The sequence below is a fragment of the Mesocricetus auratus genome, unplaced genomic scaffold (assembly GCF_017639785.1).
Source record: "Mesocricetus auratus isolate SY011 unplaced genomic scaffold, BCM_Maur_2.0 Super-Scaffold_100014, whole genome shotgun sequence".
NCBI classification, from domain to species: domain Eukaryota; kingdom Metazoa; phylum Chordata; class Mammalia; order Rodentia; family Cricetidae; genus Mesocricetus; species Mesocricetus auratus.
This window is the reverse complement of record NW_024429197.1, coordinates 65,097,057-65,113,949: the sequence shown is the minus strand read 5'-3', so window position 1 is coordinate 65,113,949 and position 16,893 is coordinate 65,097,057. Positions and strand designations below refer to the sequence as shown.

General features: G+C 40.2%; 1 protein-coding gene across 13 annotated transcripts in view; it reads right to left on the bottom strand.

Moving 5' to 3' along the window:
• Window positions 1-16,893, bottom strand: part of Tle1 (TLE family member 1, transcriptional corepressor) — a 93,353-nt gene that overhangs the window by 54,694 nt on the left and 21,766 nt on the right. For 8 of the 13 annotated variants that reach the window (XM_040757314.1, XM_040757318.1, XM_040757319.1 and 5 more), the window contains exons 5-6: window positions 3,967-4,029; window positions 2,444-2,518 (exon numbers count right to left, since the gene is read on the bottom strand). The exons of 1 other annotated variant lie outside the window; for it this stretch is intronic. In XM_040757314.1, coding sequence (XP_040613248.1) covers window positions 2,444-2,518; window positions 3,967-4,029 — 138 coding nt within the window. Of the gene's footprint in view, window positions 1-2,413; window positions 2,519-3,966; window positions 4,030-16,893 lie in introns of all 13 variants that reach the window. 4 more of the 13 variants (XM_040757312.1, XM_040757316.1, XM_040757317.1 and 1 more) reach the window with 1 other exon arrangement.

The window sequence follows — 16,893 nt, the reverse complement described above, 5'->3', positions numbered from 1 at the left end:
AGCCTTCTAAACCTTTTCTTTTCTTAGTCTGAAAGTCAATAAAGATGAAGAGCTTGGCCTCTCTCATTGTTCTTCACCCTAACCCATCCCAGAACAATACTGACAGCTGCTATCAAACAGGCTCCACTTGCTCTGCACAGCTGCTGTCTGAACAGTCTCCCAGTGCTTCCTCCCCTCTGGCCAGACAAGCTGGCACACTGCATGTGCAATGAGGGGGTGCAAAGGTCCACAAGATTGTCAGCCCAATTTTATGCTACTTCGATTTTCCAGGATGTATGCAATTCTTTTCAAGCAAATATCAAGCATATGCCAAAGCATGAAGCTAAAGGCAGGGGCTACTGCTGATCTTTGCAAACTTTCAAAGAGTCTGTCATAATATACTGAACACACCATGATGCATTAACTCTTGCACTGGGCCCAATTCACCAACTTGGGTTATTATTGCTAAACTATCAAAGCTAACAGGTCTCGATAATCTCAGCATGCTTTCCTGAACTAAAGCCATTCCTAAAAAATCCACTCTTTTTAAAATAACCTATTCATACTTTCTGATTCCATTCAAAATAAATACTAACTATAAATATGTGGCTAATACATTTTCCCCTTCTGAAATGTAGACCCAAAGATGACACTCAGGTCTGGGCAGTGCCTTTGAGAACTCAAAACTAGCATTTTATTCCTGAAGAATTTATACATAGCTGGGCATGTAACTCACTTGCAGAATGCTTTCCTAGTATGGGTGAGGCCCCAAGTTCAATCCCCACCACTGCCAGGGAAAAACCAGAAAAATTACATGTAAAAATTCAGAGCCTATCAGAAAACAAACATGTCCCACAGAGTTGAACAGGGCCCTTCGGATCTGCTTTGCATATGTTTTCTTTTAATCAAAACAGGCTTTTCCATCCTCATTCATTTGGGTTAAAAAATTCCTTGTTCCAGCTACAAGTACAATCACTATTAGTCCCTTCTAATCAAACACGGTATGTGCAAAAATGCCAGTGAATATTTGATTTGATCTCTGAAATAAAGCAATTCATTACACAAGAAAAGGATAGAGAGGCAGCAGACAAACGCAGGCATAATTGTGTTTTTTGTTGAATGTGATTAGAGAGCCCACTAAGTAACAGTTAAAAATGTGATACAGGAAGGGAAGAAAGACAGAGAGCCCAGACCTGGGGGAAGGAGGGAGAACTGTTTATGCAAGAGCTAAACTGTCAAGTGCAATAAAACGGCTTGAATAAAATCTAAGCTGAAAATCCACTGAAGCTCCCTGGATCTTGGAGGAAAAAGCTATTAAAAGGAAATGAAGGTCACCCTCCCAGTTTATTTCACCTAATTGACTGCCAATAGCTTACCACAGGCACCCCAACTGCAGATCTGCAATTGAGAAGCTGATGAAAGGAGGGTTTTCAAGCTGAGGCTCATTCTTTAATCCGCCTTGGCTCTTATGTTTTTCCCATCTCCAGTGGGGATGTAATTTTAAACCTTGATAGATTAACTGGTTCCATTGTCTGTCACAGCACTGGACTATGGCACTCTTAATCCCTACAGCAGCATGTCTAATTATCATTACAAAGTGTCTGAGGGAACTATAAAGACCAGCAGGGCATCTTCTCACAAGCAATTAACATAAATTGATAAATGAGTGATTTTGAATCCATTTGAAGAACTCACATATGAATAAAATAAAGCCCCCCTCAATTTCAGCCACTTCTTTCCTTTAGTCTAAAAGGGGCAGAGCACATGAGAACCAACTTAGGTCCTAAAGTGGGTGGGGCCAAAATCCAGCAAAGAAAGAGACAGAATGCCTGGTCCACTAGATCCCTTAAGGCAGAACAAATGACTTATGACTGACAACAGAAACCAGCTTCACCAGCAAGAAGAGATGGCTAAACTCCAGAGGAGCACTGAACCCTGAAAGGTCACAGAGCAGTAGGGCAGACAATTAACACTCCTTCCCTGGAGAGGGAGCTTTTCATTGGTATGCCACTTTAAAATTCATGAAAGGGGCACAAGAAAGAAATATCAAACACTACACAGGTTCTAGTGTCCAAGAAAGCAAAAGGCAACGGCAACTCTGAGAGTAATTCAGAGTCCTATGCTGACCTCACTGTGGTGGAACTGTACTAGCCAGAAGCAAGAAGTGTTTAGAAACTGATCTACAGCCTCTACCTCACTAACAGAAAGGCTGGTTTGTAAGTATCACAGGATCTAGAAGAGTTACTTTTACTTGTCTTCTTCTCATCCTCCTTGTGCTAATATGTCCTCTTCCCTACACATCTCCACACATCCCCCAAACCCCCTTTGACCTGCCCTTATTAAGCAAATGAGTCATCTCAGAGTTACACAAACTTAATTGTGTGTATGTGTTATGCCATCAAACCATAAAGAAATGAAAGCTGGTGATACACACTGTAGGAGGTAGACCTGGTAGGCCACGTACCCCGATGATGGCATTCAACTCTGCCATGGTCACCTGTTTGGCACGTTCCACAGCCTGGGCCACCTGTTGTTGATGCTTTGAAAACAAGGAGAAGAAAATGTGTTAGCAACAGCTAGGAACTTCCCTGTTCATTCTGACAACAAAGACAGCAGGTCCTCATGCATGTGTTACTTTACAGAACAAAAAGGAGGGGCAATGGGATGGTGCCACCATTTATTTCTCTGTCACCACTGGTAACTATCAGAAGGGACATCAAGAATGGTGAACTAGAGTCTCTGGATAGACAACACTACAGAGACCCAAGGCAGAGAGGGCTGTCCTAGCTCACAAGAGTTTACAGTGGTGCATTAGGGCACATGACGTTAATAATTCAAACACCCATCTTGCTACTAAAAGCATCATCAGTCAGTCTGTGATTTCTTTGATTAAAAAAAATCTAGACACATCAGCTTATTAATAAAAACAACTATGGGAATTCATCCTATTATTAGTTTTAGCCTTTAGGTATTTCACTACTTCATTGAGAAAGCTCTGTTTTCAATTTAGAGAATGAAAATTCACCTTGCCCACTCCCCAACTCTACACATAATTAAAATATAGCTACATTCAATTAGAAGAGGCTAGCAGAAGCTAAGGTCACTGAAAACTGACAGCAAATCTGTAGGAGCTCAGGGTGCTCTACAGCTAACCCTAACCTCCCACCAGCCAAGTCTCTCCCACAGGGCATCGTATTTACATACTAAAAACACTTTATTCCCCTGAACCCAGAAAGAAGATAAAACTTTCAAAGCAAAACTGAAATACAATGCTGAGTCAATCTCCAATGACTCCTATGAAGGGCTCCTTCTATAAAAATGTTAAAGTCAACTCAAACCACATGGCTTATCTATGTTTATGACTGAGTAAAAAATATGTGAATGCTCATTTTATCTTTGTGATGATTATCATTCACTCTCTCCATGGAATGCATATGATAAATTAAGGGCCTCTTTTCATACAGATCAACCCCAATGCACTCACTTTCAAATCAGCCCACGAAAACAGAAAAGTGTGCCTGAATCATTTTAAGCACATATTACTTAAACACATGCACAGCTGGGAGCGGTGGCACAGGCCATAAATCCAAGCACTGAAAAGGCAGGGGCAAACGGTATCTGAATTTGAGGCCAGCTTGTTTCACCTCATGAGTTCCAGGTCATAGTGAGATGTAAACAGACAAGATAGAGACAGACAGACAGACAGACACATGCACACACACATACCCCAAAGCCTTCTTTATACTTGATAATCACTGTGCGAATTTCCAGTAATAGTAATGACAATAATAACAACAACAATAATTTGGGGTTGAGATACTACCACCCTTGAGCAGCCTGCCCTCGGACGCCTTAGAAAGACAGGATTGACACACTTCAAATATAACAGATGTTCTTCACACTTGTTCCTTGTGATAAAATTAACATCTTAAAAGTGGCTAATTTGCAAACAGAAGCAACATAATGGCACTTTAACATTTTACTTACTTCCTGAGACAGAAATGGGATGACTTGTGCACAAATGGTATTCAATCTCTTGGCGATTTCAGTCTACAAAGACAAAGCCACATACATGTTTAGAACACCTCCCAGTCAATTCAGAAAGTTGAAACTTGAGTCTTCAACTCATGCTCCAGGGAACAAAAAAAGTGTTTCCTTAAGCCATGGTACCAATAATTACCTGGAGATAAACAGTAGATAGCAGTGTTCCCTACAGACTAGGCATCAGTGCACATTTTACTGGTCACTTAAGAGATAATGATGGAGCTGGAGAGATGATTCAGGTTAAAAGCACTGACTGCTCCCCCAGAGGACCCATGTTTCACTCCCAGCACGCACATGGTGGTCCAGAGCCAGCTGTAATTCCAGCTCCCTTGACATCTTCACCTCTGTGGTTACCAGGCACACACATGGTGCACAGACATACATACATGCTGCCAAAACATCATATACATAATTTAAAATTCAAACTAAATAAAAATTAAGGAGTATTTGAGTCAGAAAAATCTATGTGGTTTAGGTTATAAGGTCAATACAACCTGGAGTTGGTAAGTCCCTAACACTTTCTCATTGAGGGTATACAGTGGGACATTTTTACAGTTATAGCAAGTTTACTCAGAGTGGTATGTTAAAAAACAACAAAACAACAACAAAACACGATGTCTAAGTAATGCTGCTTTAGCATAGCTCCAAAGAAGAAAACGGGGTATTGGCACCATCTCGGTGGTTCACTATACAATGCTGGTGCAAATGTAAATTGCTGCAGTTGCTACAAAAGTGTGGAGATACCTAAAAACCTGAACACACAACTACTGCACGAGCCACTTCAACACTCTGAGATAAGTCAATGAACCACATATTATTTCACATTCACAATTGCCAGGACCAGGTTAGATGTCCATCAACAGATGAGCAGATAAAAGAAGATGTGGTTCATACACGCTATAGAATTTTGTGCAACCACAATGGTAAATGAAATCACAACATTTGCAGAAAGGTACATGTTCATGTGTGTGGCATATGTGGCGAGTGAGGGGGGGGGGGCTCAAGTACAAAGGAAATCATGATCAAGAAGGAAGAGACCTGGCAGGGGGTAGAGAGGTTAATAGAATATGTGACATTAAAGCAGAACTAGGGGGTTGCTTGAAGCCAGGAAAGAGACCAGCAAGAAGGTGCAGGGCAGGGGTCATAAGTGAGGGCAGCCAAGGGGAATAAATCTATAAAATATAATTACACATATGCATGAAAATGTCATAATACAGTCCACTACTTTGTATGCTAACTTAAATCCTCCACTCATAAAAGGCCTTTGATAAAATCCAGCATCCCTTTCTGATAAAAGGTCCTAGAGAAAAAGGGATATCATGGACATTATCTCAACATAACAAAGACAATTTACAGCAAGCCCACAGCCAACATCACTCTAAACACATATAAACAAAGCATTCTTACTAAAATCACAAAGGAGACAAGGAAGTCCATTCTCTCCTGTGGGGTGACCTATTCAATACAGTATGCCTAGTCTTATCTACAGCAATAAGACAAATGGAAAAGATCAAGGGAAAGAAGTTGTCCTTATTTGTAGACACTAGGATTTATACATAAAAGACCTTAATGACACCACCAGGAAACTGTTACAGTTGTAAAAAATTTTCACCAGAGTAACAGCATAAAAATTAACACATACAAACCAGTAACCTTCTTATATACAAATAACAAATATACCAAGAAATCAGAGAAACAGCACTTTTCACAACAGACAAAAAACAAAACAAAACAAAACTAAACTCTAAAAAACCTCTAACAAGTAAGCAAAAGACTTATAAAACTGTAAGGCACTGAAGAAAAACACTGAAGACACTTAAGAATCAGTAGGATTAACATTGCTTTTCTTTAGATTCAATGCAATCCTCACCAAAATTAAAAAATATTCTTAAACTTCATATAAAACTAAGATAACTAAAAGAATGAAAGGAATGCTGAGTAACAAAACTGCTGGAGGTATCATTATCCCAGATTTAAATCTATACTACGGAGCAGTAACAATACTAAAGAAAAATGATACACTGATCAATTGTATACAACTGATTATATGGACATAACACCAAAGCAATCAGAAATATACACTGGAGGTAAGACAGTGTCTTAGCAAATGGTGCTGACCAAATTGGCTAGCTGGGTTGGAACAATGAAAACAGACCCAAATGCATCACCCTGTATAAAACCCAACTCCAAATGGATCAAGGACCTCAACATAAAACCAGATACCTTCAATCTGGTAGAAGAGAAGGTAGGAAATAGACTTGAAATTATTGACACAGGAAAAGACTTTCTGAACAGTGCAAACATTAAAACCAACAATAAATGGGACCTCATGAATGTACAGTTTCCAAATAGCAAAAGATATCACCCACTGAACAAGGAGGTAGATACCCTCAAGAATAAAGTTCTTTATGAATTATACATACAGCAGAGGTTTAGTGTCTAGACTATATAAAGAACTCAACAAACTGAATGTTCAGAAAACCCAATTTAGAAATGGGACAAAGAACTAAAAGTTCCCAAAAGATGAAACACAAAAGGCTGAGAAACACTGAGAAACGTTCTATGTCCTTTGCTATCAGGGAACTGCAAATTAAAACTACTTTGAGATTTTATCATATGCCAGTCTGAATGGCCAAAATTAATAAAACAAATGACAGCAAATAGTGGTAAAGATTTGTGGAAAGGGGAACACTTATTCCTGGGAGTGCAACCCTGTATAGCCACTATGGAGATCAGTGTAGAGGTTCCTCAGAAAGCTAAGAATAGATCTACCTCGGGATACACCCATACCACTCTTGGGCATATACCCAAAGGAACTGCATCTTCCTACACAGATCCTTGCTTACCCATGTTCACTGCTGCTATATTCATAATAGCCAGAAACTGGAAACAGCCTCAATGACAATCAAATGATGAATGGATAATGAAAATGTGGTACTTTATACAACGGAATATCATTCAGCTCTTGAGAAAATTAAAATTTGCAGGTAAATGGATAGAGACAGAAACAATCATTTTGTATGTGAATGTCAACTTGTAAGTTTTAGGTATGTTTATTTCTTTCAGAATACCCAGATGTTAGCTAGGAAGTGATCAAGGAGGAATCGGGAAGGGGATTTTCGAAGGAAGGGAAATAAAATACAATGTCATAAAGGGATAAAGGGGAAACTAGAATAGGATTAAATGGGAAACGAGGGGAAGGCAGAGTAGAAAATAGAATACAGGGGGGATGATTAACATTAAAGACCTGTTAAAAAGCTATATGGAAACCTATTGCTACAGAAGCTTCCTAAAATATATACATATATAAAAGGAATCGAAATGGAGTTATCATATGGGAACATTACCCAAGTAGACATCTTATGTTGCCAAATAAAAGCCCCAGTACCAAGAATAAGTTACATCTTTTTAAGGTGGCTAAAGGGGGCCCACAGATCTCCCCAAACATTATATGATATTGCCAAGGCTACTGGTTACCATTCAAAACCTGATGGTAATACCTTATTGCTGAAGACACACTTGCTTCATCAAAGGACAAGTGAAACTCGTGCCCAACTAGAAGTTTCACTGCTACTGACTATTCAGTGTTCAGAGGTGAAAAGTAATCAATCTCATTTAGCTACAAACCCAGAAACCACCAATAGAGAGCTGCCTGTAAAAAGACCCACTGGTACAATAATGACACAAATTTAAAAGAGCAACTGTGCTGACTATTGTATCAACTTTAAACATTTTGGAAGAGGGAATGGAATCTCAACTGAGAAACTGACCCCAGCCAGACTGGCCTGTAGAAAAGCATATGGTAAACTTTCTTGATTGGTGATTGGGAGGGCTCAGCTCAGTGTGTATGGTATTACCCTTGGGCACTTTGTTCCTGAGTGCTGCAAAAAGCAAGCCATGAGGGGCAAGCCAGTAAGCAGCACTTCTCCATGGCTTTTCCATCAGCACCTGCCTCTGGGTGCCCACCCAGTCGGGGTCTCTGCCTTGGCTTCCCTCTGTAAACTGAAATAAACACTTTCTTCCCTGGGTTGCTGTTGTTCACGATGTTCTATCACAGTGATAGAAACCCTAACCACAGCACTAACCAACCACTCTTCTATTGAATTTAAGGCCCATTCCATGAGATGGAACCCATGCCTGATACTGTTAACGAGTCCAAGTACCTCCTATTCCACAAAATGAGCAATAACATGGCTAAAAAAGCAATAACTAACATGACTCCTAATGATACCCTGCTATACCCAAAGATAAGAGCATCTGAACCTTCTTCTTGCAGTAGATATCAACTAACACAGGGACCCACAACTGGACAATGTGCAAAAAGTGAGAGTCCTTGGAGCACTCTACTCTAAACGGGTTGTCTTCATTAAATCCCTCTCCTCCAAGCTCAGGAATCTATGCAGAGGAGTGAAAAGAACCTAAGAGCCAAGGTTGGTGGACCACTTCAAGGAAACTAGACAGAACAGGAATGGTGCATATAGGAACACAAAGAGACTTTGGCAGCATTCACAAGAACTGAACAATTTCAAGACATAGGTCCCAGAACAACAAAGCAAGAGTAGACCAAGACCCACCCCATACCAAGAAACTATATATATATCACATGTACATACACACACACACACACATACACTCCAGGATAGGCCCCATGCTCAGGAGTAGTTGGTTAACACCAAATGAATACCATGGTGCTTCTTTGGTTGGTTTTACCCTTATTTCATTGTTCTTTTTTCGTCGAAAGAAAGAACACGATTTGGTAGGCAGGGAAGCAGGGAATATCTGAGAGAAGATGGGGAGGTTAAAAATATCAAAATATAGTAGGGCATTTTTAAAAAAATAAAAATTATAGATTAAAATCTGCTTAAAAAGTTCATTATACTTAAACCAGTAACAATGTTTTTTTCTGATAAGTTCAGTATTCACAGAAAATCAATGTTTAAAATGAAATTGTTTTACTTACTTTCCCAACAACTTTAACATTCATTAATTATTTTTAAAAGGTAAAAAAAAAACCATGAAATATATTACTAATAACAGAACTCAGTCTAGAGTATGACAAGTCGTAACATGTTGAGTAAATGTGGTAAGTGTCCTCAAATACTAAGACCTTGCTGACAAGGCCCTGAGTCAGCTAAGCACAATAGGTGCTCTGAGTGGCTATATCACATCTATGTAAATAAAGCAGGCAAAGTTCCTGCTTAGCTTAAAATGATTGATTGATTGATTGACTGATTGATAGACAGACAGAGGATGGATGGATGGATGGATGGATGGATGGATGGATGGATGGATGGATGGGTAGATAGGTAGATCGATCGATCCTGGAAAGAACAAAGAAATAAGAAAAAAAAGTAGGGAAGGAGGGCAGATGAAGCGAGAGAGGGGATAAGGCCCCATAAAGCACCAACAATGGCCTTTATTATTTCATCATTTTCTATCTAGACTTAATAAATGCTGCCTTTACTACTAGATTAGGCAACAGAAAGCATCAAGAGGGTGGAGATGTAGCTCAGTTGATAGGATACATGAATACCTAGGTTTGATTACTGGGTATGAAGGAAGACAAGGAAGCTGAGGGAGTTCAAGGTCTTATACTTCATAGTGACTTCAAGGTCAACCCAAGGTATTTAAGAACAAAAAGAAAAGAAGAGGATAGAAGTAGGGGAAAGGATCAAGAGAAGAAAATTATGACATGAACAGGCCATGTCCACGACATAGAACAAAGGAAAATAAAGCAGGAAGTTCCAACTCTTACAACAAAGTATATGTAAGAGTTGCCTTTTGTCTTCCAACTTGATTCTGGTTCATGAGCAGCCAAGCTCTTTGGTTTCATGGGACTGAATTTAGACCAACTTAATTCTCCTGGACACCACTGGAATGGCATCACAGACTACATTATAGAAGGAATGTATAGGAAGGGGATAGGATTGACGTATGGAACAAACCCACAGCCTTCTTTAGCCAATGGGACAAAACCAGAGCAGCTGTGCCCAGTGCAAAACAGAAATCAGTGAGGACTGTACAAGGCATTTAGCAGTATCATTCATTGGTAGGTAACTCACAATCAGGACTTTCCCAGAGAGCACAGGCAAACAAGCTTCCCTTTCCTTTTGGTAGTTATGCAATACAACATGCACAGACACACTCGTGCACATGCATGCACACACCCACACAAGGGCAGAGATGCCCTGTGTCATACTCACTACCCACCTTCCACACGGTTTAGCGTCATTCTGTTCTTCCTCCTTCAAAATGTACTTAAAATTTTCCAACGTGGAACTAAAACGACGGTTCAGTGGCTAAAAGCACTGGTTGTGCTTATACAAATCTGGGGTTCAGTTCCCAGCACCTACATGGTGGTTCACAGCTACCAGCAACTCCAGCGCCACGGGACACTATGCCCTCTGTTCTCTGTGAACACCAGCCATGAATGTGGTATAAATACACATATGTCAGCAAACAATCAAACACACAAATTTCTAAAAGTAAACCTGTTTTTTTGTTTCTGTTTCTGATATATGTTTGGCTGGAAATGTAGCTGAGAGGTAAGGTACTTAAACTTGCTTGATGTGCACAAGTACCCATCCCCAACAGGGCAAAATGTAGAAGGTGAAAAGTGTCACAACTCACTTTGAACACGTAACACACGCACAGCAGAAAGCAGAAATAACACTAAATACATCATCCAGAAACAGTAACAAGTAAGTTAGGTGTCCCTGGGTCATCATTATTCCAATCTCTCATGTCAGCTACGAAGCCCAAAGTAAGAGAACACATTTTACAACAGGTCCCACTCCACACAACCTCTTTCTATAATCTGTTTTCCATTTAAGAAACAACTGCCCAGTCAATAAACAGACAGTACCAAGTATATCAACATATTCCATTCTGTGAGTAGTCAGACATTTAAGCAATGACACCAGAAGACACTGATGTTTTATTCAATTTTCCACAATTCCATACTCTATCAACATATTCCATTCTGTGAGTAGTCAGACATTTAAGCAATGACACCAGAAGACACTGATGTTTTATTCAATTTTCCACAATTCCATACTCTGTGCCAAATGATGCTCAATATAGATCTCTAAAGGGAATCCATGAACACACCCGCTAAGCTTCTGGGTCAGAGTGTGTATGCATGTTCAATTGTGAAGCATGCTGCCCAACTGCCCAGGAGAAAAGCTCTATGAATGAAAATGCCTGCTCCCCTGTCCATGTCAATAATGGATTTTCTAGACATCTTTAAATCATTATCCATCAATAGGCTTTTCTCATCATTTTTATTTGTATTACTTGGATTCTTTCTGAAGGCCAATGTTTTCCATGGATATGTACTGATCTACTGTTGTTCTCCTTTCTCCCTTTTCTGTTGATGTTCACACCCCATCTATGTAGACATTCTTTATTTAAGATAAATAGAAACACTATCCTTCATTGGCTTGCCTGATGTCCTCCTTTGATTTATGTTGCTGGGATAAATTCCATGACCATAAGCTGCTTGAAGAAGAAAGGGTTTATTTCCACATCACTGAGGGAAGTCAGGGCAGGAGCTCAAAGAATCTCGAGGCAAGAACTGAGGCAGAGATCATGAAGGAAAACTGCTTACTGGTTTGTCCCCTACGGCTTGTTCAGACTGCTTTTTATACAACAATATAGGACTCAAGGGTGGAAGCATCCACAGTGAGCTGGGCACTCCCTCATCAATCATTAATCAAGCAAATAACCCCACAGGCTTGCCTACAGGCGACGCTGATGGAAGCATTTTCAATAGAGGCTCCCTTTTCCCAGATTAACTCTACCTTGTGTCAAGTTGATAAAAACCTAATCAACATACCTAGCCTGCCAAGTATCTCCCAGCTTTGCCTAATCTGGGTTTTTCTGCTGCTTATAATGTTCAGTTACATGAGCAAACTGATGAGCTTTCTTCAGCTGCTTCTGGATTTTAGGTTAAGGATCAGAACACATTAAGATTATATAAACTATTTGTAGCTTGCTTCCCTGTTGCCACAGCTATTCTCTTTATACTAATTTATCTAGCTGAAATTAACTCTGGTTAATCAAAATCCTTATCCTTTATAGTAGTGTGTGTTATTACATGAAAGGGCATCAAGGTAAACTTGAACACAGCCAAAAGAGCATTAAGACCTTCTCTGAGCTATATGTGATGGCAGCAGACAGCAATTCCGTAACACAGAAGGCTAAAGCAGACAAAGGTGCTGAAATCAAGGCCAGCCTGGGTTATATAGGGAAGCCTTGCCTCACAAAATAGAAAAGAACCCATTTTGAACAGACTGAACTTAATAGTATAACTTTTAATAACTAAAGTGACTGAGAAGCAAAGAGACAAAAGTGACCATTGATATAAATGTATTACCAGATTAGACTAACTTAGAGTAAAGACGGAGCTCTAAGCTTCAAAAGTGTGAGAAGTCATCAGAAACCATGTCACATGCACTGCAAATTCTAAACAGAAGTTGGAGAAGGAAAGGACACAGAGCAGGAGGAGAAAACTTACCTCTGTGGTCCCCTGCCCCACCCCCTTGGCCAGGTCTCTAAACCAAACTTAAATCATCTGACCGAAAAACTCAATCCAAGTCGCCTTCTTACTTGCTTCTACTTACAAGTTGCTGAGCTGCACAGCTCAGTTCTCCCGTAGGATATTAACAGAGCACCTTCCTTCTGGAAGTGAGGATGCCACATGCACCTAACAGTGCTCTGTGAATTCTATGAACAGCATCCCTACTCCCCACATTCACACCTCCTAAAATATTCCTTTTCCTTCCCTTCAAAACATGGATGACAGCCGTGTCTGTGTGTGTGTGTGTGTGTGTGTGTGTGTGTGTGTGTGTACCTGTGGGGGGAAGGGGACAAATAAATAAATGAAAATAACTATGATTCTCCAGTCTCGATATCAAGAGCACACTGATAAAAATTCTTAATTTAGTACAAATTAACAATCAGCAATGTTTTGCACCCATTCTAGATCTCAATGCTGCCAAGCAGGTTATATCAGGCCCTACCTTAGTCAGTTTTAAGAATTTCACAGCCTAGGACCTGAAGACATGATTTGGTTTAAGGAACATTTGGTGCTCTTGCAGAGGATCTAGGTTTGGACCCCAGGACACACATGATGGTCCATTCCAGGAGATCTAATACCCTCCTCTTAAGTTCTTCTGGCACTAGGTATGTGTGTGGTACACATACATACATGCACACAAAAGCCCCCATCAAACTAAATAAATCTTCAAAAACAATTTAATTTTTAAACCTTTTGATACTACCTTCCACCTCTCCTGAAAGCTAGACTACCCAATAAAACACTGTGTGACAACTGTATTTTCCACCTATAAAGGACTTTCCTCTCAGAGCTGAAAATGTGTTTAGTACTGTTAGGTCACAACTGACATGTTCAGGCAGCAACAACAATCAGCACCTGGAGGTCACTGCCAACTCAAAAGGCAACTCTGCACACAGAATTAGGTGTGTGCTATTAGTATGTGTGGCATTCGAATAAGAAAGGTGAGGGCATCTCTGTCCAATCTTGGAGACTAGTGAAGGGTGTGGGTCTGATTACCCTTAGTGTTCCTTATCTGAAGCATCCAGGACCGCCCAGTAATCATCCTGTCTCTGACCTCACAAGTGCATAAGGCTACATGGGTGCTGGGATCAAACTCCATTCTTTGTGGCTATGTTGCAAGTACTTTTAGCCACTGAGCCATCGCTCCCACTCCCTACCCAGAAATGCCAAATCAAGTTCTCAGAGTAAGTCTTACTCTCTAGACCACCTGTCCCCATTAAGGTAGGAGGAGACAGGGGTTTAATTCACTTATCTAGCAAAATCCTTGTACTCATTTGCTCCCCATATTGATTTTCCCTTGGAAAGGTACCATAACCCAAAAATTTAGATTCCCACCTCAGCAAACAGTATCAGGTGTCCCTAAGTTAAGATTCAATTGCCATATCATAGGCGTGCTATCTGAGTAACAGGAACTTGACTACTCAAGAGTTCCATCAAGTCAAGTGAACTAATGTATAAGCTACAGGTATTCCATTCCAAAGTGCTATACAAACCTAAGAGGGCTTCCAATCTTCAAGGCCTCCCTCAAGTCCCCTCAGAAAGTACCTTTGCTCATAATACAATAGCACACTCTTCTCTGTGCTCTTTAAGATCCTCACACTCACTGCCATTTGATAAACTAAACTTATATGCTAAAAAGCCTCATTATATATAACTGCCATATAGTTTCCTAACCACACCCTCCAACAAATCATCTCAATATAGCATGATGGAGACAGGACAGGACTTCACTAAACATTCTGACAGGCCTTTACCCTCTCAGATCTACTAAAACTGATCATCAGTTCACACTCATCCTATCAGCAAAATCAAACTTGAAGTACAAAGTTAGTTCTCCCTGTACACCTAAACTCAATGGATACACCAGACAAACCATCGCAAAGAAGCAGTATAGTAACACCCTGTTTACCAAAATGAGACCATGAATAGGATAATAGCCAGACATTAGCTGAATGTGCTGCTACATACCTGTAATCCCAGTACTTGGGAGTACTAGTCTCAAACTCAAGAGAACTGACTGCCTCTGCCTCCCAATGCATGAACAATTCAGTACATAGGAATTTGGGGCATAGATGAAAAGCAGAATAGACTCTCTCTCTCAGTATGCAGAAAGCCCTGGGTTTGAGCCCTAAGACCACACAAACAACAATGATACAAAGGGGCATACATACTTTCAAGGAGCTAGAACCACAAGATACCTCAAAGCTCAGCAACGGAAGAAAACTGGAGTGTTTTACAGGGCTTTTAAACTGAAGTGTGTCCTTGGGGGAGCTGCACTTGACAATTATAGGATTCTAATACCTAAAAGCTCAGCATTCTCTTTTCTAACTCCTCACACTTTGTCCAATTACAAGGACTAAAGAGCCCACTCCCCAGGGCTCATACACTTCCCCACTACACCCAAAGTTAATGCATAATGAGTACCGTTTGAAGCTCAAAGCAGGGTAAGGACTGTGAGAGAATAATTGCCCATAGGTCTCTAGGCAGTCCTGTGGCAATCTGCCCAAAGTCAGTTTAGGGAAGTGAAACTCCAACAGGATTAAATTACAAAGTGAAGGATCCTAAAAAGTAGTGCTTACATTGAATGCTGCCAAAGTGATTATGTTTTTTTTTTCTTTTTGTTTTGATTTTGTTTCCCTGAACCAATCTTGAAGCCTAGAGAAAAGATGGGTAATTTGGAACTTATAACTAAAAGAACATGTGTGTGTGTGTGTGTGTACACTAAGGATGGAAAATTGCTTGTCTAGCATGTATAAATAAAATCTAAATGCACCCCATAAAACTTGTGGCACATGACTGACTATAAATCTCAACACGAGAGGAGAGGCAGGAGGATGGAGTCAGCCACACCTACAGAGTGAAGCTGAATTCCCAGTACAGTTGATCTTAGAAATGAGATAAGACAGTGCTTCAAAACCAGAAAATTATCTATATCCTAGAATAAAGCCCCTCATAGTTAAAAATTTATAAGGTAATAGTTCAAATTGAAAAGCATTCCATGTATATTTAAAAAATCACTCATAGCTTATTTTAAAGCAAAAGGGGAGAGGGGCGATAAGATTCAACTGTAGTTTAACACATTACAACCATTCCACAGTTTGAGAAACCTAACACATGCCTCCTGATAAACCAGCTATCTAATACTAAAGGACTAGTCAAATACATGCCAATTTGTAGGCATGGCAAATAACCATTAAAATCGTATTTATGATGATTCTAAAATGGCCAATATAGTCACTAGATGGAGTGAGGGTGAACAGAAACCTCGTGGCAATGTATACACATGTGTGCATAGCCTTTCTTAAAGGTGTGTGTGTAGCCAGTTTCTGTAAGCTGATATCCAAAACAAAAAGTGATTATGCTGTATGGTAAGAGTATGTGACTCCCTCAACCTCAGAGTCTTTCTGAAAGCTGTTCTTATTTTATTGTTGCAATTCAATATTTATTATTTAAGAAAGATAAGAGCTGTGGGCCCCACAACCCAGACAGCAGCTATCTTTGCAATCCCTGATATCATTTACATACCCTTCTCTCTCTCTCCATTTTCAAAGCACACATATAGACATCAACACTTAAAGAAAATGGTTTCCTAACAGAGTAAAGAAACATGAGAAGCCCCATATCTGAAGTTGATAGATTCAAGTTTTATTTGCAAAACAATGCAACTGGGTAGTGTTGGTTTGAAAGAGAATGTCTCCCATAGGGAGTAGCACTATTAGAAGGTATGGTTTTGCTGGAGTGGGTGTGGCCTTGTGGAAGGAAGTGTAGCACTGTGGAGGTATGATTTGAGGTATCATATATGCTCAAGTCACATCCAATGTCTCAGTTCACTTCCTGTTTTCTTTGGATCGGGATGTAAGGCCTCTCAGCTCCAGCACCATGTCTGTCAGAATGCTGCCTTGTTTCCTGCCATGACAATAATGAGCTAATAAACCTCTGAACTATAAGCGAGCCCCAATCAAATGTTTTCCTTTATAAGAGTTGCTGTGGTCGTGGTGTCTATTCACAACAATAGACAGGTAAACACACAATCCAAACAGGCTTTGTCACCCCTGAGCTAATAATTGAAAAGTTTCTGCACCCCATAAGCCTTTCCACTGATGCAAGCAATCCAAATCAAATTGAACTAGAAAAAGCCCAAGTTTAATGGATAAAACACTCCTGGATGATTCTCAGCCCTCATGAGAGGAGATAGGCAGGGGAGACCAAAAAACCACATGTCTGTTTTCTGGGGGGCAGTGGTCCTGAGCATCTCTGGAGGAAGCAACACCGATGACGGGCTTTCTGGA